We start from the raw sequence: 26,800 nt of genomic DNA, 5'->3' as shown, positions 1-26,800 counted from the left end.
GACAAAGAGCTGCTAAATTTGTACATAGAATTTAAATTCTTTATTTATGTAGAGAAAAAGCAACGTAGGGCAAGTAAGTGAAGCTGAAAAAAGAGCAAAACCCTATACTATTTTTGGTCTGCAAAGCTGGTAATAAGAAACAGACCATAACATCACGTCTAGTTTATAACTAGAAAATTTTGCTTTCAATGTCATTTTCTTTGCCAGCTGCCCTCTCATAATCTCATTTCCTTTCACATTTTGAAGTCATATCTAAGTTAAAATAAGACTATATACAAAGATATTTAGTAATGAATTTCTTTTCTCATTCCTATGGTGTTTAAAAAGAAGGATCAAGACTAGCTTTAGTTTTTGGAATTCGTGTGACTTTCGGAAAGAGCTTTGAAATTCGCCGGAAAATAGCAATATTTTCCATTGAAGATAGTCAGGTCTGTTTATGTTTTTCTTAGCATATGTTCTCATCTTCCCAATGAAAAACTACAAAATTTATATTATAGGAAAATGGAAAATTATACGTATATATAGTTTTACTTTGTTTATCCCATTAATTTCCTTACATTTTATGCAGTGTCTGAAACGTTTTTATCTCTGTTCTTTATGGAAAATTCAAGTATCGTGTAGCACTTTTGTCAATCTTTAGATCTGCTTCTATATTTCCAGAAATTGTTGAATTTTCTTACAAGAAAACTCAAACATTTTTTTTTTTTTTTGATTTGCATACTTTTAAATTTTCTCCCACTTGTAGGAGTTTTGCCTGACGAAAATCATTCATCTTTATCTTCTTAATAAATTTATATAGCAAATAAGTTTCCTGACAAATTAAAATTCTTCTCTTGTGTGGCCATATTTTTTCAATTGCATATAGTCACGTTCTATGTCGCTTGGATTCTCCGAAAATATCGTCGGGTGTGTGTCGGATCCTTCAAAAATAGTGTATTTCGGAGGATCTTACACAACATTTTGGAAAGTCCACACTAGGTCATATTTGATGTGTTTAGAGAAACCCTACTTTTGTTCTTCTAATTGGAACTTCTACATGAATATTTCTTTGTCATCATTTGGATGGTAGTAATTGTTATTACATCGAAAATGGAGGTATTCTTGCAATGAATACTATTTTGATTTCCTCTTTATCTTCCATATTATAAGTCTCAAAAATGTTGTTATTAATTTTGTATAGGATGGGGAGAGGAAAGATAGAGATAAAGCGGATAGAGAACAACACAAACAGGCAAGTGACATTCTGCAAAAGGAGAAATGGACTGCTGAAGAAAGCTTACGAACTCTCAGTTCTCTGTGATGCTGAGATTGCTCTCATTGTTTTCTCTACTCGTGGCCGCGTCTATGAATACTCTAACACCAAGTAAATTTTCTACATCTGCTTTTTGTGTGTATATACAGTCAAACTACATCTATTCTTTTGTGTATAGTTAAACCTTTCTGTAGCAACCTCGTTTGTTCCGATTTTTTTCTCTTATAATGAAGTGCTATTATAATATATATTACTCCCTCCGTTCCAATTTATGTGAACCTGTTTGACTGGGCACGAAGTTTAAGAAAAAATGAAGACTTTTGGAATTTGTGGTTGTAAACAAGTGAAAAAGGGGCCGTGTGGTTATAAAAGCTTCTCATTAAGGGTAGAATTGTAAGTTTAAGCTAAATTATTACCAAATTTAGAAAGGGGTCATTCTTTTTGGAACAGACCAAAAAGGAAATAGGTTCACATAAACTGGAACGGAAAGAGTATAACATAACATGAAAATTGTTCCAAAAAAAATTTGACCGTTATAATGAAATCCTATTATATCGAACGTCTGTTATAGATGCGGATTCATAACTTAAGCTCTATATGACCCATTAAATTTTTAAAGTTATGAATTTATATTTACTATTTCTTATAATTTTACCAGATTTTTACGCTCAAATTTATGCATCACGTCAAAAGTACTGGGTTCAGATGAATTCAATTTTTTCGAGCTGCATCTGCCCCTGTTGCTTACTTCTGGTTAAGGGATAGAGCACCAAAAAAAAGGAAAACTTGCTTCCTCAGTCCTCATTTACGTGACACAATTCGGAGTAGGAGGTTTTAAACTATCTAATTTTCAGTTTGAATTGGACATAGAATTTTCAATATTTTCCAAATAAAATGTACATATTTAGAAACTATCTAAAAATTATAATAAATTACAATAATTAACAACTGAGATAAGAATTCTAGCTCGCGCCCACTTAGAGCAGATGGAAATTCTTGGACGGTGAAAAGCTAAGGCGTGTGAAAAAATCGAGATAAAAAAAACTTCTTTTAACTCTTCAAATAATAACCTTGTCACATAAAGTGAGAGTGAGTCATAGTAGCTAGCTACCAGAAACCGAGACAACAAAGCATGATAGAATGATATATACACTGATTCCAAGGAATTCTCTGCTCACAAGTTTAAGATGCTTCAACTCTAAATGGATTCATAATACTTTAAAAAAATTATAATAGTAATTACTAAAAGAAAAGAAATTACAAGAAAATCTCTGTACAACAATGAAGTGTTTATGTGTTGTTGATGATGAAATACTCAAAAGAATGGTATAATCTGTAACTTTTGAGCGGTAATTCCTCCAAAATGCTTCAGGTTAAAGGAGCTTGTAAATTTATAATTTTTAGAATTAAACATCCTCATTATTGTTGGTAGAATTAAATTCAAAATAATAGTATTGATACGCAGTCTCGCTTTTTGTTGGTAGTAAGTTTTTATGACTAACAATTGTTTTCTTTCATTGTTGATCACCTTACTATCTTTTATTTTTATTCTGCTTTTATATGGTTTTCTGGTACTGTCTCTTCTTGTCTATATTTTCATTTTCATTAATGTGGTGTTTATGCTTTCCTGAGCCAAAACAACATCTCTATCCTCACAAAGTAGGGGTAAGGTCTGTGTACACACTACCCTCCCCAGACCCCATGGTATGGGATAATACTGAGTATGTTATTGTTGTTGTTAACGTCATCATTATAGAATTATTCCTTTGCATATATAATTACTAACTTGCAAGCTTATTAAATAAAAAAAGGGGTTGGACTTTGTAGAATCAGGTCAATTGATTTTCTTTTTAAAAATATAATCAAACTTGTTTTCCTAAATCACATTAATAAATTGTTTCAGATAGTCTCAAGTACTTGGATTTGATGTACTACTGCATCAAGAAAAAAGAAGGATAGAGTTCCCTAATAGTTTTGTAACCAAAAATTGTTGTTTGAAAGCTGTGTTTGGACTATGTTATTAAGATTTGCTTACTTTTCGGGGTAAGTTTTGTGAAGAATTTTTACACCATTATGGTATTTGCCTTTTTATTTTTATTTTTATGTTACTAGTTTCAATCATATTTTATAGTTATCTTTTAGATTACGTGGCACTGGAACATTAGAGGCTTGCCAATATTAATCAGGTTATATTAGGAACCCAAACAACAACAACAACAACAACCCAGTATAATCCCACAAGTGGGGTCTGGGGAGGGTAATATATACGCAGACCTTACCCCTACCCCGAAGGGTAGAGAGGCTGTTTCCAGGAGACCCTCGGCTCAAAAAAGCAATAGGAGATGATATATTAGTACCATAAAAATACGTAATAAAAATAACAACAATAACAACAACAATATATAAGAGATATGAAATATGAAATACAGGATACAAAATACGAAATACGAAATAGATGGCTGGTATAGTACAACTAGAAGGGAAAGCCCTGCATCAATAGACGACCAATGACATTCCTAGTCTAACTCCTAACTGGATAGTCTCACTCTATTGTGCTGTAGAAATATTCACACTCTCCCCTAACCTACAACCTTAATGCTCGACCTCCATAATTCCCTATCAAGGGTCATGTCCTCAGTAATCCTAAGTCGCGCCATGTCCTGTCTGATCACCTCTCCCCAATACTTCTTAGGTCTTCCTCTACCTCTCCGCGTGCCCACTACAGCCAGTCGCTCACACCTCCTCACCGGTGCATCAGTGCTCCTTCTCTGAATGTGCCCAAACCATCTGAGTCTTACTTCCCGCATCTTGTCCTCCATGGGGGCCACACCCACCTTCTCTCGAATATCTTCATTCCTAATCTTATCCATCCTTGTATGCCCGCACATCCACCTCAACATCCTCATCTCTGCTACTTTCATCTTCTGGATGTGTTAGTTCTTTACCGGCCAACATTCAGTTCCATATAACATGGCAGACCTAACCACTGCTCTATATTAGGAACCCAACTATGACAAAATAGCTGAAAAAGAAGCTACGTACCTTGATTGGCTGTTTGCAAGGATAATTCACTTACTTTTTAAGAGTAAACATGCCCTCTTAAAATAAGCAAACTAAAGCATAAAGCTTAATTTATAGAAAAAATTTATGATGATTTAATTCAAGATGGTTTACATTAAAGCTTACATTTTTATAGGCTAATAAATATTAGATGTTTAGGTTATCAATCAGCAGAAATGAACCACTAGATAACAAAATAGTAATAAGCTGTAAAAGATAAGGATAAGCTGTTAATTAAATCATCATATCATATTATCATAGGCTGTAAAGTTAAATAATATGCAAATTCCCCCCCACCCCACCCCACCCCACCCCACCCCTACGTGATTGTAACAAGAAAATGTAAGTCATCTATCAATATAAATATAAAAGACAAAGAGCATAGCATAAAGAAGTATATCAAAAACTACAGTTTACCTTTGCAATGCCTTCTGATTTCTTTCCACTTTCATTGTTTGCTAACTTCTGGTTCCAGGGGTTGTTTAGTTTCCATTTGTAGCTTATTTCTGTAAAAGCTTCTTTAGCTTTGGTTTTTCCTTTTTGGTGAAAGATAATTATTTCACTAGCTAAGTTCAGGTTTTTGACCTATATTTGTGATAAAGAGAAAATGATGCATGGCGTATTTCTCTAGGGTTTTTCCTTGCATGTATATGGCAAATTTTGGTACTTGGGCTCCTTTTATATAGTATATGCATTAACCAATAAATAAATAATACTAACTAAAAGCTATCTTGCTTGGACTCTCCGAAATTGTCACCGGATGCGTGTTGGATCCTCCAAAAGAAGTTTATTTTCGAAGAATTTGATATGGATGAGATAATATTTTGAAGAGTCCATGCAACAGAGACTAAAAGAAAAGTGAATTTGAATTAATGGAGAAGAAAATAAAGAAATGTCTTCTTTCCATCATTGATAAGGACTTGAAATAATGCACCTTTTTGTCAATTCAATTCCCACTATACATGATTCCTTCTTGTTTGAGTTTGTTATTCCTATATACATAAAATATTCTCTTTCTGTTTAAGAATAGAATCATGATAATCCGCATGTTTACCTTACTAAGTTACTATATTAAGTTTTTTCGTTTAATCCAGTTTTACAACTACTTTCCAATTCTTTTAGAGTTTTATGTGCTATTTAATATCACGAATAATTAAGATTTCTAAAAAAACGTATGATATTTTCCTTCCTCTATTCTCTTAATTTTGTGATATTCCGAGATAAGACTTGCACCTTATGGGAAAGGGTTTCGTCGTATAAGGGATCAATCCATCACATTGGGTTGACTGCAAATTTTAGATTGAAAAGTAATATAGTTTTTACATTGAAAAGTAATGAAATAAAGGGATAGTAAGAATTATGAAGGTAGAGCAGCATTTTATGATCCTTACCATAACTCCATATGATATTGAAAGACATAATAATATATTCACTTATTCAATAAATACTCATCAAGTTACGTACAACAATATATTATGTACGGTTGAAATGTGCGATCATCTCTAAATGCTTAAGTTCTTAGAGAGAATTCTTTTATTTACTTAATTATATCTTCAATATACCTTCTCACGTGCGAGTTTGATTCTTTTTTATTTTGGGCGACATTGAAACTTGAACTCAGAACCTCGGCCTGCTTTGATGCCATATTAGACGAACGACATTGGAAAATTTTGACATGCCTCAGTTTCAAACAAGCTATTGGGGCCAGTTCAATAAATTCTCACTATCCACAGCGTCCTCTTTAAGCCGTCTCAACTGAATATTAACGATATGTAGAGAAATATAAATAATGTTCAAGCTTATTAGTTTTGCAGTAAAGAGAATACCACTACTAGGTAGATTTTCTAACCTTTTTTTAATAAATAAATAAATAAAATGTCTTGTATTATTGACGGATACGATAAACTCCTACAAATTTTTTCTTTTGATGTGTGAGTATATCAATTTGTTTTATTTTTGTAGTAGAGATTAACTGCTAGTTATCATATAAAACTGCTAAAAATGTTTGATATATTTACAGTATAAAGGCAACAATAGAACGGTACAAAAAGGCAACTACAGAAACCTCTAGTGCATACACTACTCAAGAGCTCAATGCACAGGTAACTACAAAAACATGTCATAATATGCCTTTTCCACCGTTTAATTACTAAAACGTTGTCACAAAAAATGTTTTATGTTATAGCTGCGAGTTTGTTGTAGTCGGTCCTAAGGGAAGAACCTTAATAGTGGTACCAGAGCTTTTTGTAGTGCTAGCAGGAATACAAATCAATAGATCTCATCCCTTAGCGAGTGAAGTGCTTACGCCCTTTAGAGATAAGAGCGAGCAAAAGAGCTCGTTCTCCCATTTTGAAATCTTTTAACTCCACTTTCTCTCGGTTCCTTTTTTCATAACCAAAGCTTTGTATCACTGAAAATAGTCCGTCGAAACTAATTAATTTTTGAATGTTTTCATTTATTTTTTTCTGTTTAATATGTTTTCAGTTTTACCAACAAGAATCAAAGAAGCTGCGCCAACAGATACAATTGATGCAAAACACAAACAGGTGATCATTTCATGACTCAATAGCTTGGAGCAGATTTTACAACTATATATTTATATCTTCCAAATATATTGTTTTTCTATGAACATCACAAGAAGAAAATAAATATTGTCAAACAGTGTCTTTACTAAGAATAATTTTAATAGAAAAACATTTTTTCAAGTCCAGGCATTTGGTAGGTGAAGGAGTGAGCTCGTTGAATGTGAGGGAACTGAAGCAGTTGGAGAACAGACTTGAACGAGGCCTTACAAGAATTAGGTCAAAAAAGGTATAATGGCTTTAATTTGTCAAATTATTTGCTCCAACTTCAGTGTCTCCTTTTTTAAATAAAAAATAATAATATTAGGTCTTTCAACTTTCAAGGTTAATGTATACATTAATTATGGAAACCACTCCTCCCTAATAATTGTAGCGGGTGACCATCAAATAAATTATAGCTAGGCCTTTTTTGTTAACTAGTCATAGGGTACGCGCTTTGCGCGTGTACTCTATAGTCATGAATATATAACTTTTAAATATTGCATACCCATATTAACCAATGTGCATGAGTTACTAAAAAAATTATAGAAAAAAAATGCAAGGTCCTAAAAATGATGAATGTTAATCCTATTTAGCTAGCTTAAAAGAAAAATCATGTCCTACATAAATTCTCATATACTTTATTATGATTTCTCGCTTTGTCCCCACCCATCGAAGTTATTTAATTGTCTTCTTAATGTTTGAATTAATTAGCATATGCTTAATATAAATAAATGAAATGATAATACGCGTACATATATATATATATATATATATATATATATATATATATATATATATATATATATATATATATATATATATATATATACTCCTCTTATATTAGATTATTTGAACCTGAAGAACAATTGTCAAGTTTTCTTTCAAAAGTTATTTGTAAATTTGAAAAATAATATGATGAAGTTGAAAAATAATTAAATTGAATATTTTTAATCAGTTAATTAAGAGCTTAATTATATAGCTATTTTAATATCAAAATTTTGCTGCATTTGTTAGTTTTCAAATTATGGTCGGGCTATTCTATTATAAGTTTGGTTTTTTCCTTCCATTAATTATTGCAGATCCTCTTAGAAAATACAATACGTAAAATCTTTCAAATAAGGAAAACTTTAATAACTAAAGTTTTAGTTGACTTCAAAATACTAAATATTAGGGAAATAATTAAATGACTATTTTATCTAGTGTGAACTTTATTTTAAAAGGGTAAAAAAGACGAACGACATTTCGCTAAAGGCCTTCGTGCTTTTAATATAGTATAGATTAAATGGAAAGAAAATAAAAAAGCTCAAAAATAAGATGCTTCCACTCTATCTTCTTGAAGACCTTTTTTTCCTAATAACCATGTAGTATAGTGTATGCATCTCAACCAATTAAAGATTAAATAAATAAGAAAAAATTACCTAGAATTTCTTTTTATCTATTTTGATATTTGAATTCTGATCTCCCATACTATTTATTCACTTCAACATGTCACACCCTAGTGCTTCTTGCTTTGAATTCTATCTTATGTTTCTTATAAGTGTACCAGAATTTTATGCATTTGTAGTTATATCAAATAATTTTCCCTGATTATAGAGTAGAAAATTTAATGATCTTATACATATTACTTGTTTTTTCTTGAGCAGCATGAAATGATACTAGCTGAGACTGAGAATTTGCAGAAGAGGGTAATTTTCTTGAAACTTGTTTGCTTTTTCCTAGTAGACTCTTAGGGTGTGTTTGGTATGAAGGAAAATGTTTTCGATGGAAAATATTTTCCTAGAAAATGTTTTCATGGAAAATATTTTTCTAGAAAATGTTTTCATGGAAAATGAGTAGTTATATTATTTATTTTCCCTTGTTTGGTTGGTGAGTGAAATTATTTTTTGCAAAAAATATTATCTAGTGTTTGGTTAGAGAGTAGAATTTTCTTTTTTAGGAAATTATTTTTTTATGTTACTCTCCTCACCTCCCTTCCCCCAAGTCCCTATGTTTATTGTGCTCCCCCCCCCCCACCCCTCCTGCCAAATACCCAACATTTTCATGACTTTATTTTCTTCAAGAATTTAGTTATTCTTCTAAAAATTCACACAAACCCAAAGAAACTAATGCGTTGCTTTACCTTTTTACATAACAACAATGTTGAAATTTGTGCTCCATAATTAAAAAATAAATACTCTCTTTTTGGTTGAAAAAGAAAGTATTATTTCTACAACATAAAAATAAAGTGCTCTTTTTGTTGAAATGAAAGAATTTATTTTTTCTACATCATGAAAAGAAACTACTCTTTTTGTTGCAATAAAAGAAAATACTTTTTACTACATTATTTTTGTTGAAATGAAAGAAAATATTTTTTCTACATTATGAAAAGAAAGTACTTTTTTGTTAAAATGAAAAAAAAATTATATCTTGAAAAGAAAATACTCATTTATATGAAATGAAAAAAAATACTCTATCTATAACATGAAAAAAAAGTACTATTAACAATATTTCTATTTAGGGTGGGGGTTGGGATTGGAGTGGGTGGAGTTGGGGTGGGGTGGGGGTGTAGGGGTGGGTTGGTAGGGGTTGGTGAGGATAGGGAATGGGATTGGAAAAAAGTTTTGGAAAATATTTTCCCTTATCTTGATAGGGAAAACATTTTCCTCCAATTGGAAGAAATTTTTTTCCAAAATATAAATTTTCCAGAAAATGTTTTCCTTCATACCAAACACACCCTTAATGTTTCTGATTATGCTTTATTATTGATAAATATTCACTCATTTGCATCCTTGAACATGTATGTTCTTCATATAGGAAATTCAACTGGAACAGGAGAATGCATTTCTTAGATCAAAGGTATGTACTCCCTTTCTTCGCTTATGGCTATATTATTATTATTATTTCTTTTTTGTTTTGTGCTTCAGGGTAGGCTGCCTATATTATACCCTTAGGATGCGACCATTCCTCGAACTCTGCATGAACGTGAGGTTTTTTTTAGGGGGTCTTTTAACTGAAGAAATAAGTCTTTCTCGAATTTCACTGGCCAAATCTGTCCATTAGATCTAAGAATAACATAACCACAAAAAAAAAAAGAATTAACTCTTGTTTTCCTTATTGCCATTCTAATTAGTAATGTTGGTGTAAGTCCAGGGGCGTACGCAGGAAATTTTGTAAGCGGTGTCGAAATTTATAGAAAAATTAAAATATAACTTTGTGTATCATATTTTTAAACAAGAAATTAGTTTATTGGTTTTGTTGAGTCTTAAATTGGAAAAGATCCCGAGTTCAATTCTACTTCATCACAATTTATAACCACGAAGGCTCTGTCAAATATTTGCAAAAGAAAAATGTTCTAATTGAGGTTTGAACCTTTGACCTCTTAAAGGAAAATCAAGCACCTAAACAACACACCAAGATACAATTTATATCAAGTGGTGTCATTTTTTCCTACTTATCCATTTCCGTATAGTATTAATACATATATTGAGTAAAATTTTCCGAGTCACCGCTTCGACAAGCTTGAATCCGCCCCTGGGTGTAACTTGCTATTCTAGTTTATTTTACTTGCCATTCTAATTATGTACTAGCACTAACGTATTGGATTCCATCAGAACTCTGAAGTTAGATGTGTTTGGGCGAGAATAGTACTAGGATGGTAACCTCATGGGAAGTCCTTGTGTTGCATCCCTCTTTTTCCCTTGGGCTGTAGCCCTTCCCCAGATATTGCATGAACGCGAGATGCTTTGTGCACTGGGCTGCCCTTTTTATTCCAAAAAATGAGGTAGTACTTTTTAAATGCCACTCGAAATATTAAATCATATTGACCTTAGAAAAGAATAAGGCAGAGTCAAATAGAATTAATTCATATATAGACTGAATTTGGTATTCCTTTTTTTTTTTTTTTTTTTTTTTTGCAGATAGCAGAAAATGAGAGGTTGCAGGAACTAAGCATGATGCCAGCAGCAGGGCAAGAGCAAGATTACAATGCATTTCAGCAATATTATGCAAGAAATATGCTTCAACTCAATATGATGGAAGGAATGCAGCCTTCTAATAATTATGATCCATTATTGTCTGCTGACAAGAAGTCTCTCCACCTTCACTGAACTCAGTATGCCTTTCTCTCAAACACTTATGTATAAATTTCCAAATTTAATAATAAGAAAAAGGCAGCTCCGTGCACAAGGCATTCCGCGTTAATGCAGGGGTTCGAAAAAGGGCCGCACCCTAAATATATAAAGCTCAACTAAGCACTGGTTTTACCTGCATGAAAATTAACTAGACAGTCTCCTAACTTTGAATATTGAATAACATATTTAATTGTACCATAAGGAAAATAAGAATTTAGACAAAAATTTGCATGAAAAACAATGCTGAAGTTGAAGAGTTTATTTGAAATATAAAAGTGAAACCACATCTTTTTTACTATAATCATTTGGTTTCTTTTCATGCAGGTTAATCCATTTGGCTGTGGAGAAAGAAATTTGGTCTGTTGGAACATATAAATAATCTTTAATCTCTGTGCTTTTGCTTTAGTACCTTGTTTTTGGTGTTTTTGAATTCTTTGCTATTATTACGTGTAATTGAATGGACGTGTCAGTTTATTTTCCAATAGACTTTGCAACTTCTTAAAATATTTTGGGTTTATTTTTTGAGATTAGATGGAATGAACTAGTTAACGGTGTTAAACTAATTTGATTTGGTGTAAGCACGTAAGTTCAAGTATTTTCTGTTAAATTTTGGAGCCGGAGAAAAGAGTTTTACTAAATTTCCCGTTACTTGTGTAATTTAAGAAAAAATGAATTCAATACACTAAGTCCTGAATTTCAAATTAGCAGCTCAAAAATTCAGGACGCTAAGAGCATGTTTGGAAAGTCATCCTGTAATTGGATTTGGGTGTAATTGATTACACAGTTTTGACATGTTTGGCTGACCAAGTAATTACTTGATCAGCATGTAATTGAGGGGGTGTAATTGCACTCTACAATTCTCAAGGGGGAGCTGAGAATTGCTAGTAATTACATGGTGTAATTACCAGGTTATTTTTGGATATCTTTTCTTTTTAATTTACTTTTTGGTTTCTATTCTTTTTAATTTTTAATTTTTTTAAAGTTTTTAAATGCTTTTTTTTTCAAATATTATTTTTTACATTATTTATTTTTTATTTCCTTATTTCTCATTTCCCAATCTTTACTTCACGTGTTTCTATATAATTTCTCATATTTTATTTATTTCTTAATTGTTTTTCTTTATTTTTTATTAGATTTAGCCATGTTATTATTCTAATTTTCCTAACAAGTTATACCACGTAATCTTAGAAAGAATAAGTCGTCCATAAACTTGACTTATAATGAGTGATGCCATTAAAGTTGAACTTTATTATTGGATGAGGTTCTATGCAAACTTAACTATGTTAAAATAATATATTACTTTTTAGTATTTAAGTAATATTCTCATTTTTCAACCTTTATTTTTTGTGATTCCATGTAGTTGCTCATACTTTTTCTTCTTCATTTAGCATAATTGTGCTATTATTCTAGTTTTGAAATTACTCCTCCTGATATTAGAAATAATGAATCATTAATAAACCTAGCTTATAATGAGTAATGTCATTAAAATAGGATCTCATTGTTGAATGAGGTTATAGACTTATGTTTTTCCTTTCTTTTGAATTATATTTACTTAAATTATGTTGAAACTTATTGTATGTTATGTTGTAATATCACATAAGAGTATTACGTTAAAAAAAATTGGATTTTGGATTTTATGTTATATTTTCGCTTTCATTTTATTTGCTTTAGACCTTTAGTAGTATATATCCACTTATTAATCCAGATCGCATGCCATTCATTTTTCAGTTAAAGTTGATAGATTATTTTTTCGTAAAATATTTGAGTAATGTTATGACATTATATTTATAAATATTAATTATTTTATCAAGCATGCAGTCCATGATGTTCTTACATTAAAGTAAAACATTATTAATTTAAAATATATCAATTATTTTTACAATATTAGTTACAAATATATGATAAGTAACTAATATATTTTCAAGAAGCAATATTTATTTTAAATCTAAAATTTAATATTATTTATAAATGCATATATTTGTTAAATCTTAACTTTTTATTTTTGACAATTAATTTTATATTTAAAATTTAATCTACATGTGTAATTACATTTGTGCAACCAAACAGTAAACTTGTAATTACACTGTAATTACATTATGACAAACAAACAGGTCATTGTAATTACAATACATTGTAATTACTAGGCTGTGTAATTGCTATCCTAGTAATTACATCAATTTCGATTATCAGGTGGCTTTCCAAACAAACCCTAAGTCCTAAACTCCAAATTCAGGATACTTAATCTTGAAGTATGAGTGAATTAACTAATCGTTAAATACATTGTAAATTATGCATATATTTTAAACAACAGACTTTTATGCATTTAGCCCCTAGTTCTCTTACTAGCTTAATGGTATTCGGGTCATTGTTAGTCCAAAATCCAAATACATACTAGTATAAATAGTCTCTTATTTTTATTTTTAGGGTAGAATTCGATGAATGATGCATTGGTGCTCATGGAGAGCCTTTATTTTAGTTTATGCTTACTGTCATTTAGTTTATCTTAGGGATTGTGTTCTGTTGATTGAGTATAATCTAAATTAGTATACAGCCTGATGGTAAGCACCCTCCACTTCCAATCAAGAGGTTGTGAGTTCGAGTCAGTCCAAGAGCAAGGTGGGGAGTTCTTGGAGGGATGGATGCTGAGGGTCTATTGGAAACAACCTCTTTATCCTAGGGTAGGGATAAGGTCTGCGTACACACTACCCTCCCCAAACCCCACTAGTAACTGAATTGTTGTTGTTGTTGTTGTCGTCTTTGATTGTTCTTGATATTAATTGATTGTGCTTTAATTACTTGAATTATCTCTTCTTTCTTGCTATCCGGTTAGAGATTATTGTTTGAATTATCAAGTGTCCAACTAATTCATAGTTGTTTGCTTGTTAGTTTCTAACCCTAATTGAGTAATTTCTATTTCACATCATCCTTTATTTGTTTTTCTCTTCGATGTTAATAGTGTTCTTGGTGTTGTTACATTCATAACTCGTTCCTTGATTAATCTTCGTGGATCGATTGTTATCAATATTCGCAGGGATCATTTGACTCCACCTCGTAGTAACAAGACCATAACTCCATGCCTCTGACCTTATTTCCAACTTATTTGTCATTATAAGACATTTTAAGCCTATTTGGCCAAGCTTTTAACATCAGTTTATTTTGAAAAGTCTTTTTAAAAAAAAAAAAATTGGTGAGAAATAATTTTTATTTGGCTAATTAATTTAAAAAGTACTTCTGAGAAAAAATGTTTTTTTTCTCGAAAGTGTATTTTTAAAAAAAGTATTTTTGGGAAGAAACTACATTTTTTTTTTGCGCTTCTCAAAAATTACTTATGCTTCTATTTAAAAATAGAGTTTTTCCTTCCGAAAGCTTGGTCAAACACGTTAATTTTAGGAAAAAAACACTTTCAAACAAAAAAGTACTTGTGGTCAAACAGGCAATTAGTCTGTAAAAGCACACCCTAGTAATCAAATACTGCACATAGATTCTTAACCAGTGAATCTGATCAGGTATTTGCATAAATAGCCCATTATTAAATTATTCGGCCTGACATACAGACCATTTGGTTGCAATTAGAAGCCTCTACGAAATCATTTCTTTCGGGAAAATAGCAATAACTTCATATCATACGAATAACCAGCCACCGAGTTGGTTTAAACAAATAGATAATGCAATAAAAGAAGAAAGAAATATCAACAAAAGGAGAAATACAAAACAAACAATAAAAGCTAATCTCACCATCCCTCCATGTAGAGAGTCCACTTCTTAGATTCCTTGATCCTTCAGTTTGATCTGATTGATATTCATGACCATACACAAATGTTATATCGCAATATATAATCAACATATTAAAATATCACTCTCTTTTGCATGATAGAAGAGGGTGAAAAAGAGTCAAAAGCAGAGTAAATTCATTTTAGTGGCAGATTTTTTCGAAAAGAGTATATATATATATATATATGTCTATATATCGATAACTTTGTCATAAAATATTACACACGCCACGATCTGCAGAACGACCTCGAAGCTCCTCAGTCTCCCTTTGAGCTCTCTCCAAATATTCTCTCAACTTGCGAATCTCGTTATCTGACTTCTTCTGAGCTTCTTTTGCACTTAGTTCTGCCTCCAACCGAGCAGCTTGCTCTTTTGCCAATTGCTCTTCAAGCCTGTGTGTTGTATCCTTCAGCTTTGACTCAACCTGTCAAAGATGTAACAACAGCTATATAAAAAGCTCAAAGGCACTACCTAGCTATAAGATTGCAGACCTAATTCATAGATTATAAACGTTCTTCCTTACACCAAAATACTACATACAATTTAACAAAGTTGTATTTGTATCGTGACTTTTCAAATAATCTTTTTCATCCTATCATTCTATAGTTATGTTTTTAGGAGATGTTTAGAGAATAGTTTCCACATCTATTTTTCCAAAGTTGAATTAATTCATTTACGAAGTTGAGAGGGACAGAGTACAATGTGTAGCAGAAATGACTTACAAATGCAGAAGTAGTGAAGTAAGATACTCTAGGTAGAGGGAACAAGACAGCTAAATTACTTTTTTCACTGCTTGTAAGCGATGTGATGTTCCAAACATGCCGAATAAAGTCTAGAAACATGAAAATCTAGAAAGCTAAGGAAGATTGTTCAAACTTTTTTTCTCTGGAGCCTTCGGCAAAGTCTAATATCTACCATGATTTCCCAGTGAAAAAGCAGTGCCAATTAAAAGTTTCTTTGACGAAACCTACTATAACTACAGAATTGTATTACTCAAACAGATTAGTGGGAGGTAGCCACCAGCTCAATCCCTTGCTATTACTAAAAATGTATTGCATAATTAGCAGAGGCAAACATTTGGCAATATAATATAGAAGTTGATCAATGACTGATGAATTAATTTCTAGTAGTAAAAAGAGTTCAATAAAGATCAAACATACCACTTCAGTTATTCGCCTCAGTTGCTCTTCATATGACTTCTGCATTTGTTCCTTCAACTCTAATATCTCTTGCTTCGAATATCCCACCAAGTTATTAACCTCAGTTGCTTGATTTCGAAGTTTAATGGCTCCTTTCTATAAATGTAACATTACAATTAATAAGTGGCCCAGTTGCTGGATAAGTACAGAGGTCAATTGAATTGATAACACATACCTTTAATTCCTTGAACAAGTCATCTGTATATGGTTTTCCACCATTATTTTCTACGACCACATTTACCAGGGAAAGTAGTTGTTTCAATTGGTCGGCTTTCTTCAAATGATCTTTAGACTTGTTATCGAAAAGCACTCGCCTATTTCCACACATGGCGAGGATATCCTAGATCATAAATACAAAATACTTTAAGTTGAATATATCTCATACTTTCACAAGTTTGAAGAGGAAAACAAGAACTAACAAAGCCCACTAAAGCTTGACGATTGAATACTAACTACATATAGCTCTATTAGTGGAAAAACTTCTTTTTCCTGACTTTTTGAAAGGGGAAAAAAAAGTCTGTGGATCTCAAAAGTTCAAGATGCATTGTAATTTTTCTCCCCATTTTCTTGTCCTTAAACCCTTCAAACCCTGACTGCAACATAAAACTATTAACCGGTGCTGACTTTGCTAGATTATCAACACAAATAGAGTTCAAGCTAGCTTATGTAATTCCAAGACTTTGAAAAGAGAAAAGAAGGCAATCAAAGTACCTAGCTATGTTAGTAGAAGAACTTCATTCTTTCTCGTTTTTCGTAGTTCCTTATTTCTTTTGGTTATTATTTCATAAGTAAAGTCAGATGATTGGATCATAATCTTTTTCCTATTACCATCCAATCACACAGAGCAACCATTACTACCAACTCTTGCTTCTTCCGCCATCCCCCCACACCCACCCACCCACCCACACCCCAACCCAAAGGAAAAAGACTTTTGCCTTTTTTCCCCACATCTTGTACTAGATTCATCCCACAAGCTAATGTTCGCAACTATCAAGATGTACAAATCTCCAAAGTGCTGGAAAATAAAAAATTCTTGAACAGAAAATTTTCTAAATACATATTCATTTGACAAATTAAATCAGTTAGCTTACTGAAAGTTAGGTTGCAAAAGTGAGATTATCTCTAAGCACATTATACCTTTAAAGGCTCAGGGCAGTCACGACCTAGGTAATCCTCCAAAGTTTCTTCATTGTCTTCAAGATCATCCCCACCAGTAAAAACCAAAACCATGTAATCACTAATTTTGCCCCCAAAGAACTCCCTCAGACTCTGAACAGCAGCTTGTTCTTCTCTTGAAAAGCGAGTCCGCACAGATAAAACTACAAGAACAGCATGAATCCCATCCTTGGCCATGTTGATGCACTTAACAATTTCATTTCCAATGAATTCAGGCTCAGCAGAAAAATCAAATAATCCTGCAATTCCAATAGTCAGCTACTTTCGACTTGATGCAGTCAAACAACAGATTAAGATCCAATAAAAGAGAATCTATATATGGGGAATTTTCTAGTGTTGAGGCCCCATTGTTCCATAGTTCACACATTCCATTTGCAAATCTGGTGCAGCGTGCTTTATCAGTCTCTTTAGATAACTCGGGAACAGTTAATACCATATGAGGAGTGAAAGAAAACACAGTAAGATTGTTTCTCCAAGTAATTTATGATCTGTAAAGAAGGATATCCCATTAATAAGTTCACATACTTTAACAAAACAAGATACATCATACACTGACAGTTCCGAGATTACACAATGACCAATCGTGAATTCTTAGAGAACTCTTTTCATGCCTTTTTATGTCTGCTAAAATTTGGATTGACTTGTTTCAGCATTTTAATTCTTTTAGAACACATCTGTCGTCAAAGCATATCACTGTATATAAAAAGTACACTACGAGCCAGTCAAACACAATACAAATATAGATACCAACATTTCATAAAGAAATCTGCACAAAACTCCATCTTTACTTAGCCACAAAACAATTGTTCTAAAAATCATTAGTTATAAACATTAGACAGAGTAGTACATGACTTACTTGAACTCTTATCAATTATTAGATACCATATTTATAATACTAAGAAAAAATATTTGTAATACTAATATAGTAGCTTACTGCAGTAAAGAAGGAAATGAAAGGACATGCATCTTATACCAGGGGTATCAATCACATCGAGTATTTGGCCATCTTCTAGTACAGTCCTCTGTAGCTCACAAGTACTCGTAACACCAGCCGAGCTAGACATTGACCTGAATGCCTTTCTTCCAAGAATGCTATTGCCTGTAGCACTTTTACCATTACCTGTACGCCCAACCAGAACCAGAGTCCGAGCTCCATTTGCAGCGAATTCCCAATCATCACTTATTGCACTTCCCCCCATCTTATCTTATTGAATCAAAGAACATAAAATGAAGGAGCAGTTGGGTAAATGGTGAAACAGTAGGGTCAAAAGATGCTGCTGTTCAAAGAGTACAACACTGATAGCTATATGATATAAACATTATAAACAAAACAAACTTTTCTTAAGCAATTGCAAAACCTGAATAATGAGGTTTACATAATGCATGTGAAAGTAAAATCTTAAATAGTAGGTTCCATCAAAGCTATGCTTTTTTTCCTATGGAGGTGAAATAAATTATGTCTAACTATAATAGTTTCGGAATGGTTAGTGGATGAAAAGAGGTAAGGAAATAGAAGAATGAGAACACAGGCAGTTTAAGGGACTATTCAAGGTTTTCATGCAATACTATAGGATCCCTAATTATTTTTTCGACTGTCTTCTTGGTGGTTTGTATAAGCCGAGATTATTGGATCTAGACGGAGTTTGAGGCATGGTCCTGAAAATTCCAATAAGCAAACTAAAGGGATGAAGTTGAACTCTAAAACAAAGTAAGAGAAGAAAGACTTTAGAATTTCACTTGACAACCCTACAATTAGGTCCAATCAATCTACTAATGACTAAAAAAAAATCGACTTGTTTGAAAACCTTTTGACTATTAATATCTGCAAAAAAAAGCTTATTATGCGGATAGAATCTGTAGAGAAAAGTCACAGAAATCTTGAATAGTGGTTCAACAAACCATCATACTGGTGAGAGACATATCTAGGAATAGCTTGATAAAGTGAGATAGGGCGATAGACTTGAATGTAAATCCGCTGAAGTCCCAAGACCTCAATCAACACCAGGTTAAACACTCAAAAATAACGCCAGGCTAACACCCAAATGTGTGGCCTAGGGTCAATTGTGTGAATGAAAACCTTGGAGACCACAATTCAAATCCCAACAGAGAAAAAAAAACGCTAGGCAATCTTTTCCTATCTGCCTAAGCCTTTGTGGGCAGAGTTATCCAATAATCTATTTTAGCATACTCTCTTTCTTTGGAAATGATATGATACTAAATTTAGATACTAGCTACTAGAAGAGGAATAAAAGCATATAGCTAAAATGTCTAAGAGAGCCTGGGGCCAGGAAAGCTTCAATCCTTATGAAACAAAGAGACAACAGAGAAAGAGGCCTAACCACAGAATGAAAGACTTTAGATTCGCTAGCTCGGTAAGAACAATCAGAATACAAGGACACAAGGACGAGACCGGGCTAGAGGACTCTCTATCGTCCCCATCGTCCTAACAGCCGATCATGTCACTTTGATTGTTCTTGGGAAACTGAATCCGTAACACAATCAGGGGTGCCGGGCTTGGCTCAATATCGGGATAGAAAGAGGCCTAGTTTCCTAGGTTGTTTTCCAGGCTAAGGTAACAAAGTTATACCGAGATTCACGACTGACTTCCTCTACAAAGTAGTAGAATAAGATGCGAGAGAGCCATGCCTTTAGAACAAGAAGGTTTTGATTCTGGGAGATGGAGCTCTAGAAGTGAAGTTCCAAACAGTATTGGTTTTCTGCCACTGAGACTGAACATCCACCCGTCTTTGGTGATCTGTACCTCGAAAATAGTGTTAGTACTAAAACACCATCATTCTCTCTATATAGTCAACCAGAATTGATAAAAAACAATGCCAATAGATCAAAATATTAGTAATAAACAACGCACAAAAAAAAAAACCTCCAAAAATATAACTATAAAATCAGCTTTGACTAAAACAGCACTGAAAGGGGCTGATCCAAAGCAATTCCAACTGGACCCTGCTCACTCTTACATACTGATCTTTTGTAGTACAATTGAGATAGAAAGCAGAGAAATACTACAAAATAACTTAGCATCTTTCCATACCCCATACATCTGATCAAACTTGTATACTTCAAAACATGAAACAAGTTTCAATGCAGCCCTAATAGTATTAAACCCTATTATCAATTGAATATCCCAATTCAATCAATCACTTCATTCCAATTTCTTGATTTTACCCTTTTCATTAGATCATTAAAAAAGTTTTAATCAAAGAGAAAAACAAAATCCCAATTCATGGTTTAAAATCTTTATGTGAAAAAAGAAAATAAGATTATATTTTGCTTACCTTGAGAGTTGCTAGAGAGAGAACGAAGAAGCTGTGTTTTCAGAATAGAAAAAGAAATAATAACCAAATCAAAATCAGTATAAAAAGCAGAGAGACAAAATCTAAGATAACTCTATTACTTTATCGATAAGTAATTGCCAAGAAGTTGCAGAATACTTGTCAACATAAAATACAAAAGGAATAGAAATCACAAATAGGAGTGTTACTCCATCATACTTTATTATTTAGATAAAAAAAATTATTTTTCATTATTATATTCAGATTGACTTTTACGTTTATGAAGGCCAAAATCAATTTGAGAAATTAACTTAACTTAATTTTAGACTCTCTGTAATCTAGGTTGGTAATCTCTTTAAATCTTTTAAGATTATGAAACTATTTTTCTTTTCATTTTTTTTTAATTTATGCTATTAGATTCACTAATATAGAAGATAGTTTGTTATTTATGGAATAGAAAAGTAAATAGATATTAATCAAATATATTTGATACTCCAATTTTATCAATGAAAATCAAAACTTAAAATTATATCTTCTAAAACTGAAAAGATATTGCTTAATGTATGTACCCAGTGGAAAATGGGTGAAAACTCAACATAGCTATCGACTTGAGCAGTAAGCATATATTTATAATTGAAGTGTTCTAAAATTAGATAATCATACCAAATTAATGTAAAAATTGCACGGGCGTCCAAATTGGTCGCCCCCATTTAATCTATACCCATTTTTTTAAAAACTTTTAACTTATATCCACTTCTTAAATAACTTCAGCCCCCTTTCTCCTTCTTCTTCTCCTCCTTCGTTTTCTTCTTCTTCTGAAATATGCAAACAAAGGACCTGTCTTCCTATAAATCTGTGTTGCAGAATCTGGATATTTATAGCAATCACAAAGTATGGATATTGCAAAAAGAGTAACTGTTGCACAGAAGAGAATAGTCAAAGGACCTGCTATCCATCCTAATTATGATATGCTCAATGCAAGTGATAGGAATCACCATGTCCGAAGCACTCATAGTGTTGGGTACTGCATTATTTCTCCTATATTCTTCACTATTGAATTCTGATATAATGGATCAACCACCTTTGCTCATAAGCAAATCTTCAGTATTTGATTGGATAACTAAATCAGATGTACTATTGGTAAAAAAACTTCAGCTCTAGAGCTGAAGTTTCCCAGTTACAACACAAAAACTTCAGCTCTAGAGCTGAACTTCAGGCTCCGCTACTAGAATGCTGAAGTTTTGCGTGATTGCCTTTGCTACTTCAACCCCGTATGCTGAAGTTATGCGAAAAAGCGGGTATGCTTGCAATTTTTTTTGCAAAGCGGGCACAAGTTAAAATGTGACACAAAAAACGGGTATAGATGCAACAACAACAACAACAACAACTACCCAGTAAAATCTCACATGGTGGGGTCTGGGGAGGGTAATGTGTACGCAGACCTTACCCCTGTCCCGGTAGGACAGAGAGGCTGTTTTCGATAGACCCTCGGCTCAAAACGACGGAAATAAAGAAAAACTAGGAAAACAAGAAAAGAAAAGAGAATTCATTAGTAACTCCAGTAAAAACCATTATAGTAACAGAAGCATAAAAATCAAAAGATGAATGACATGCAATAACAGTAACCAAAGTCTAAGGAATCTAAGATCAACCCCAATCCAACCCCGCCTCACCCCCGGCATGCAGTAAAGAAAGCTCCACTACCCCTATCCTACAACTCTAATGCTAGTCCTCCAGGCCTTCCTATAAAGAGCCATGTCTTCGGAAATCTACAGACGAACCATGTCCTGCCTGATCACCTCTCCCCAATACTTCTTAGGTCTCCCTATACCTCTTCTCGTGCCCACCACGGCCAACCGCTCACACCTCCTCACCGGAGCATCGATGTTTATCCTCTGCACGTGCCCGAACCATTTGAGCCTCGCTTCCCGTATCTTGTCATCCACAGGGGCGACGCCCACCTTCCTCCGAATATCTTCATTCATGATCTTGTCTATCCTAGTGTGCACTCACATCCACCTCAGCATCTGCATCTTTGCTACTTTCAACCTCTGGATATGGGAGTTCTTAACCGGCCAACACTCTGCCCCATACAATATTGTCGGTCTAATCACTGCTCTATAAAACTTACCTTTGAGTATCGGTGGCACTTTCTTGTCACACAAGACTCCAGATGCAAGCCTCCATTTCATCTAGCCCGCCCCTATGCGGTGAGTGACGTCCTCGTCGTTCTCTGCGTCTCCCTGAATCACCGACCCAAGGTACTTGAAGTTGTCTCTCTTGGGGATGACCTGTGACCCAAGCCTCACGTCCCCACCTACATCCCTCGACTCAGTGCTAAACTTCCCCGCCTATATCCCTCGACTCAGTGTTAAACTTGCACTCTTAGACTCGAGAGTCTGTCTCCAAACCTCCAATCTCTCGTTAACACCTGCCCTCGTCTCGTCAATTAGAACAATGTCATCAGCAAATAGCATACACCATGGCACCTCCCCTTGAATATGATATGTCAAAGCATCCATCACCAAGGCAAATAAAAATGGGCTAAGCGCAGAGCCTTGGTGTAATCCCATAACAACCGGGAAATGCTCTGAGTCGCCTCACATAGTCCTAACCTTAGTCTTAGCTCCATCATACATATCCTTGATCGCTCTTATGTAGGTTACCGGCACGCCCTTCGCCTCAAGACATCTCCAGAGCACCTCCCTAGGAACCTTGTCATACGCTTTCTCCAAGTCAATAAACACCATATGCAGATCCTTCTTCTTATCCCTGTACTGTTCCACCAACCTCCTAATAAGGTGGATAGCTTCCGTAGTGGAGCGGCCCGGCATGAACCCAAACTGATTGTCGGATATAGACGTCGTCTTCCTCACCCTCACCTCCACCACTCTCTCCCAGACTTTCATGGTATGGCTAAGTAACTTGATACCCCTATAATTGTTACAACATTGGATATCACCTTTGTTCTTGTACAACGATACCATTGTACTCGACCTCCATTCCTCCGGCATCCTTTTCATCCGAAAAATTACATTGAACAACCCAGTCAGCCATTCCAATCCTGCTCTACCCACATACTTCTAAAACTCAACTGGAATTTCATCTGTCCCGGTCGCTCTACCCCTGCTCATCTTACGCAAAGCCCTCACGACCTCGTCGACCCTAATGCGCCTGCAATACCTAAAATCTCGGAGACTCTCCGAATGCCCCAAGTCCCCTAGCGCTATATCCCGGTCCCCCTCCTCATTTAGAAGACCATAGAAGTACGTCTGCCATCTCTGTTTAATCTGGGGATCTCCCATCAATACTCTACCATCCTCATCTTTGATGCACCTCACTTGGTCCAGATCTCGGGCCTTCCTCTCCCTCGATTTAGCCAGCCGAAACAACTTCATGTCCCCTCCTTTCTCCCCTAATTCCTCGTATATACGGCTAAACACTGCATTCTTAGCCTCCGTGACCGCCAGCTTCGCCTCCTTCCTAGCCACTTTGTACCTCTCTCTATTCGCTCTCCTCTCATCCTCGCTTGATCTCCCTGCCAACTTTGCGTATGCTACCTTCTTCGCCTCCACTTTACCTTGGACTATGTCATTCCACCACCAGTCTCCTTGGTGCCTGCCAGAAAAACCCTTCGATACACCTAGCACATCTCTCGCCGCCTTCCTCACATAGTTCGCCGTAGTTGACCACATAGTGCTCGCGTCTCCACTACTCCTCCAAGCTCCCATAGCAGATAACCTCCCCTCCAATTCCTAGGCTTTATCCTTGGTTAAAGCTCCCCATCTAATCCTTGGTCGGCCACGAGCATACTTCTTCTTCCTCTTCATCATAATGCCGATGTCCATCACTAAGAGCCTATGCTGAGTCGCGAGGGTCTCTCCCGGGATAACCTTGCAATCCTTGCACAACCCTCTATCACACCTTCTGAGTAGAAGGTAATCGATCTGAGTCTTCGCCGCTGAACTTCGGAAAGTAACCATATGCTCATCCCTCTTCGGAAAAGTTGAGTTCGCAAGCACCAGCTCGAAATCCTTAGCGAAGTACCTCCTCCGTTCCTATCCCCAAGTCCAAATCCACCATGCACCTCGCCATAGATGCAAATGCCCCCAAATTAATACCCATTGTTGTTGGGTTGCCTAAAGTCTCGTAAAAGAGCCCACTAGAGTAGTTATTTTACTTACACATTACTTGGGTCCATTGTTAGATACCCGGCCCATATTTGTAACAAAAGCTAAAATGTAATAGATATATACATAGATTCTTCTAGAACAAAGACACATTACATGAAATAAAATAAAATAAAAAACATCTCTTCTCTCTCCTATTGCCCGACTTTGGATTTTCTTCTTTTCAATTTTAATTTCTCTCAATCGACTCCAATAATGGAGTCTAACATGGTATCATATCATAACAATCGGTCCGCCTTGTTGCGATCTTTCATCCGATGGTACCCGTTGAATTTGGTTAAATGGTTTTGGTCCGGTACTAAAGTTTTCGATCTGAGCAATTTGGGACTTCTTCAAGTTTTTCGGAGTTCTTTGAGTACTTCTTCAAGTTTTTTGGAGTTCTTCGAGTTCTTATTCTATTTCTATATATAGAAGACCTTAGCTTCTTCAGGTGTGCGAAAAAGGAGGATAAAAATTATGTCTTTCATCTGCATGTCAAAATTAATGTGCGATTAGGGTTTTGTCTGCCCGATTTTGACTGTGATGTAGTGATATCTGTGTTATCTCGTTCATTTGAGAGTTGTTATCAACCAAAACTATTATTAGATTTTTTGAATAGGGGAAGTCCTTCCTCCATTACTGATGGTTTTGTTGAGTGTACTTTGGACTCAGCTTACCCTTTCTATGTTCACTCATCCGATAGTCCTGGTAGTCAGTTAGTTGCTATCCATTTCAATGGGACTATTTTTGTACATTGGCGTAGTAGTATGCTCACCTCACTTTCTGCTAAGAACAAGCTAGGGTTAGTTACTGGCAAAGTTTCTCAACCTCCACCCAATTCTCCCTATTACTCTTACTGAGAACGATGTAATGATATGGTAAAGGCTTGGAATACCATTTTATTGACTAGGGAGATAGCAGTTAGTGTCATGTGTCTCAACACTGCCAGGGAAGTATGGAGTGATAAATGAAAGGTTTGGACAATCTAATGGATCCAAATACATTCAAATCCAAAGAGAAATTAGTTTTACCTCACAAGGGTCTTCTAATATTGCCACTTATTTTACTAAAATGAGGGCTCTTTGGGATGAATTAAACTCTGCCTATGTTTGTCACGATCCGAATTTCCCACCGTCGGGACTGCAATGGCGCCTAACATTATACTAGCTAGGCAAGCCAACGTTATAGAATAGTTCACCTTTTTCCTTTATCTTTTACTAATTAGAACTTAACAAAAGTAAATCAACGGAAATAAATGCGAAAGAATATAGTTTAAAAGATTATCTTTATGCTAATAACGAATACCGTAATAAATTTCACCCAGAATTAGTGTCACAACTCACGAACAGTCTACGAATACTACAAGTATTGGTTTGAAAGAAAAATATGCATTTGTCTCGGAGGAAAAGTAAAATAGAAAACAATAAAGATAGAAGGGGACGCTAGGGCCTGCGGACGTCTGTAGGACTACCTTGGGTCTCCTATTGACTGAAGGTAGCAACCTCGAACTCTGATTAGCCACTAGCTCCAAAATCTGCACAGGAAGTGCAGAGTGAAATATCAGTACAACCAACCCCATGTACTGGTAAGTGCCGAGCCTAACCTCGATGAAATAGTGATGAGGTTACGGCGGGGCATCGCAACATATACAACCTGCAAAAGTTTATACTAAAGTGGAAAGGAAATATGGAATGAAATATAACAGAAATTTGCATTTAAATGAATACGGAAACCATCCGTTCTACCAATACTCAGCTATAACCAATCACATTTCAATAATGAACTCCAACAAAAATGAATGCTAAAACAATAACTGATGTGGCGTGCATCCCGATCCCACCATATAAACAATAACAGTATCAATATTCATCCTTATTACTCCTTGTTGCGGCGTGCAACCCGATCCCACCAGTCCACCCTTATTACTCCTCATCATATATCACCCTTATTCCTCCTGTTGCAGCTTGCAACCCGATCCCACCTGTCCACCCTTATTACTCTTTGTTTCGGTGTACAACCCGATCCCACTAGATAATCACATTCACCCTTACTCCTCCTGTTGTGGCGTGCAACACGATCCTAATATATATATAAGCACCAATCACAAAAATAAAAACAAGTGTTTCACAAGTCAACTCAAATCCTCCACAACACTTATACCTCAATCCACACAATGGAATATCACTACGATTATGAAACTTAGCTAGTGT

General features: G+C 34.6%; 2 protein-coding genes across 4 annotated transcripts; one reads left to right on the top strand and one right to left on the bottom strand.

Moving 5' to 3' along the window:
* Window positions 1–205: 205 nt before the first annotated feature.
* Window positions 206–11,592, top strand: LOC107809546 (agamous-like MADS-box protein AGL11). Of its 2 annotated transcripts, none has more exons than XM_075254541.1 (9): window positions 206–428; window positions 1,181–1,363; window positions 6,333–6,414; window positions 6,797–6,858; window positions 7,024–7,123; window positions 8,520–8,561; window positions 9,670–9,711; window positions 10,773–10,966; window positions 11,310–11,592. In XM_075254541.1, the coding sequence occupies exons 2-8, from the start codon at window positions 1,182–1,184 to the stop codon at window positions 10,959–10,961; spliced, it is 699 nt and encodes a 232-aa protein (XP_075110642.1). In that variant the 5' UTR covers window positions 206–428; window position 1,181; the 3' UTR covers window positions 10,962–10,966; window positions 11,310–11,592. The 2 variants fall into 2 exon arrangements, with proteins under 2 accessions (XP_075110642.1, XP_075110643.1); XM_075254542.1 differs by lacking the exon at window positions 206–428 and adding an exon at window positions 766–1,095.
* A 3,100-nt stretch (window positions 11,593–14,692) lies between these two features.
* Window positions 14,693–20,565, bottom strand: LOC107762172 (immune-associated nucleotide-binding protein 9). 2 transcript variants are annotated; one of them, XM_016580505.2, is made up of 6 exons: window positions 20,425–20,565; window positions 18,105–18,335; window positions 17,093–17,370; window positions 16,131–16,295; window positions 15,917–16,051; window positions 14,693–15,180 (listed from the first exon to the last, which is right to left on the bottom strand). In XM_016580505.2, the coding sequence occupies exons 2-6, from the start codon at window positions 18,328–18,330 to the stop codon at window positions 14,965–14,967; spliced, it is 1,020 nt and encodes a 339-aa protein (XP_016435991.1). In that variant the 5' UTR covers window positions 18,331–18,335; window positions 20,425–20,565; the 3' UTR covers window positions 14,693–14,964. The 2 variants fall into 2 exon arrangements, with proteins under 2 accessions (XP_016435991.1, XP_016435992.1); XM_016580506.2 differs by having other exon boundaries at window positions 18,105–18,330.
* Window positions 20,566–26,800: the final 6,235 nt, after the last annotated feature.

Source organism: Nicotiana tabacum, chromosome 6 (assembly GCF_000715075.1).
Source record: "Nicotiana tabacum cultivar K326 chromosome 6, ASM71507v2, whole genome shotgun sequence".
Taxonomy (NCBI): Eukaryota; Viridiplantae; Streptophyta; class Magnoliopsida; order Solanales; family Solanaceae; genus Nicotiana; species Nicotiana tabacum.
Note: the sequence above shows the minus strand (reverse complement) of the source record. Positions and strands in the feature narration are given on the sequence as shown.

Bases quoted from the DNA above. Each gene is read 5' to 3' on its own strand.
- LOC107809546 (XM_075254541.1), top strand. From the start codon at position 1,182: ATGGGGAGAGGAAAGATAGAGATAAAGCGGATAGAGAACAACACAAAC. The intron at 6,859-7,023 runs GTGATCATTTCA...TTTCAAGTCCAG, and splicing joins TTGATGCAAAACACAAACAG to GCATTTGGTAGGTGAAGGAG. The intron at 8,562-9,669 runs GTAATTTTCTTG...TTCTTCATATAG, and splicing joins CTGAGAATTTGCAGAAGAGG to GAAATTCAACTGGAACAGGA.
- LOC107762172 (XM_016580505.2), bottom strand. From the start codon at position 18,330: ATGGGGGGAAGTGCAATAAGTGATGATTGGGAATTCGCTGCAAATGGA. The intron at 17,371-18,104 runs GTATAAGATGCA...TTGGAATTGCAG, and splicing joins CGATGTGATTGATACCCCTG to GATTATTTGATTTTTCTGCT. The intron at 16,296-17,092 runs GTATAATGTGCT...TTTATGATCTAG, and splicing joins ACTGCCCTGAGCCTTTAAAG to GATATCCTCGCCATGTGTGG.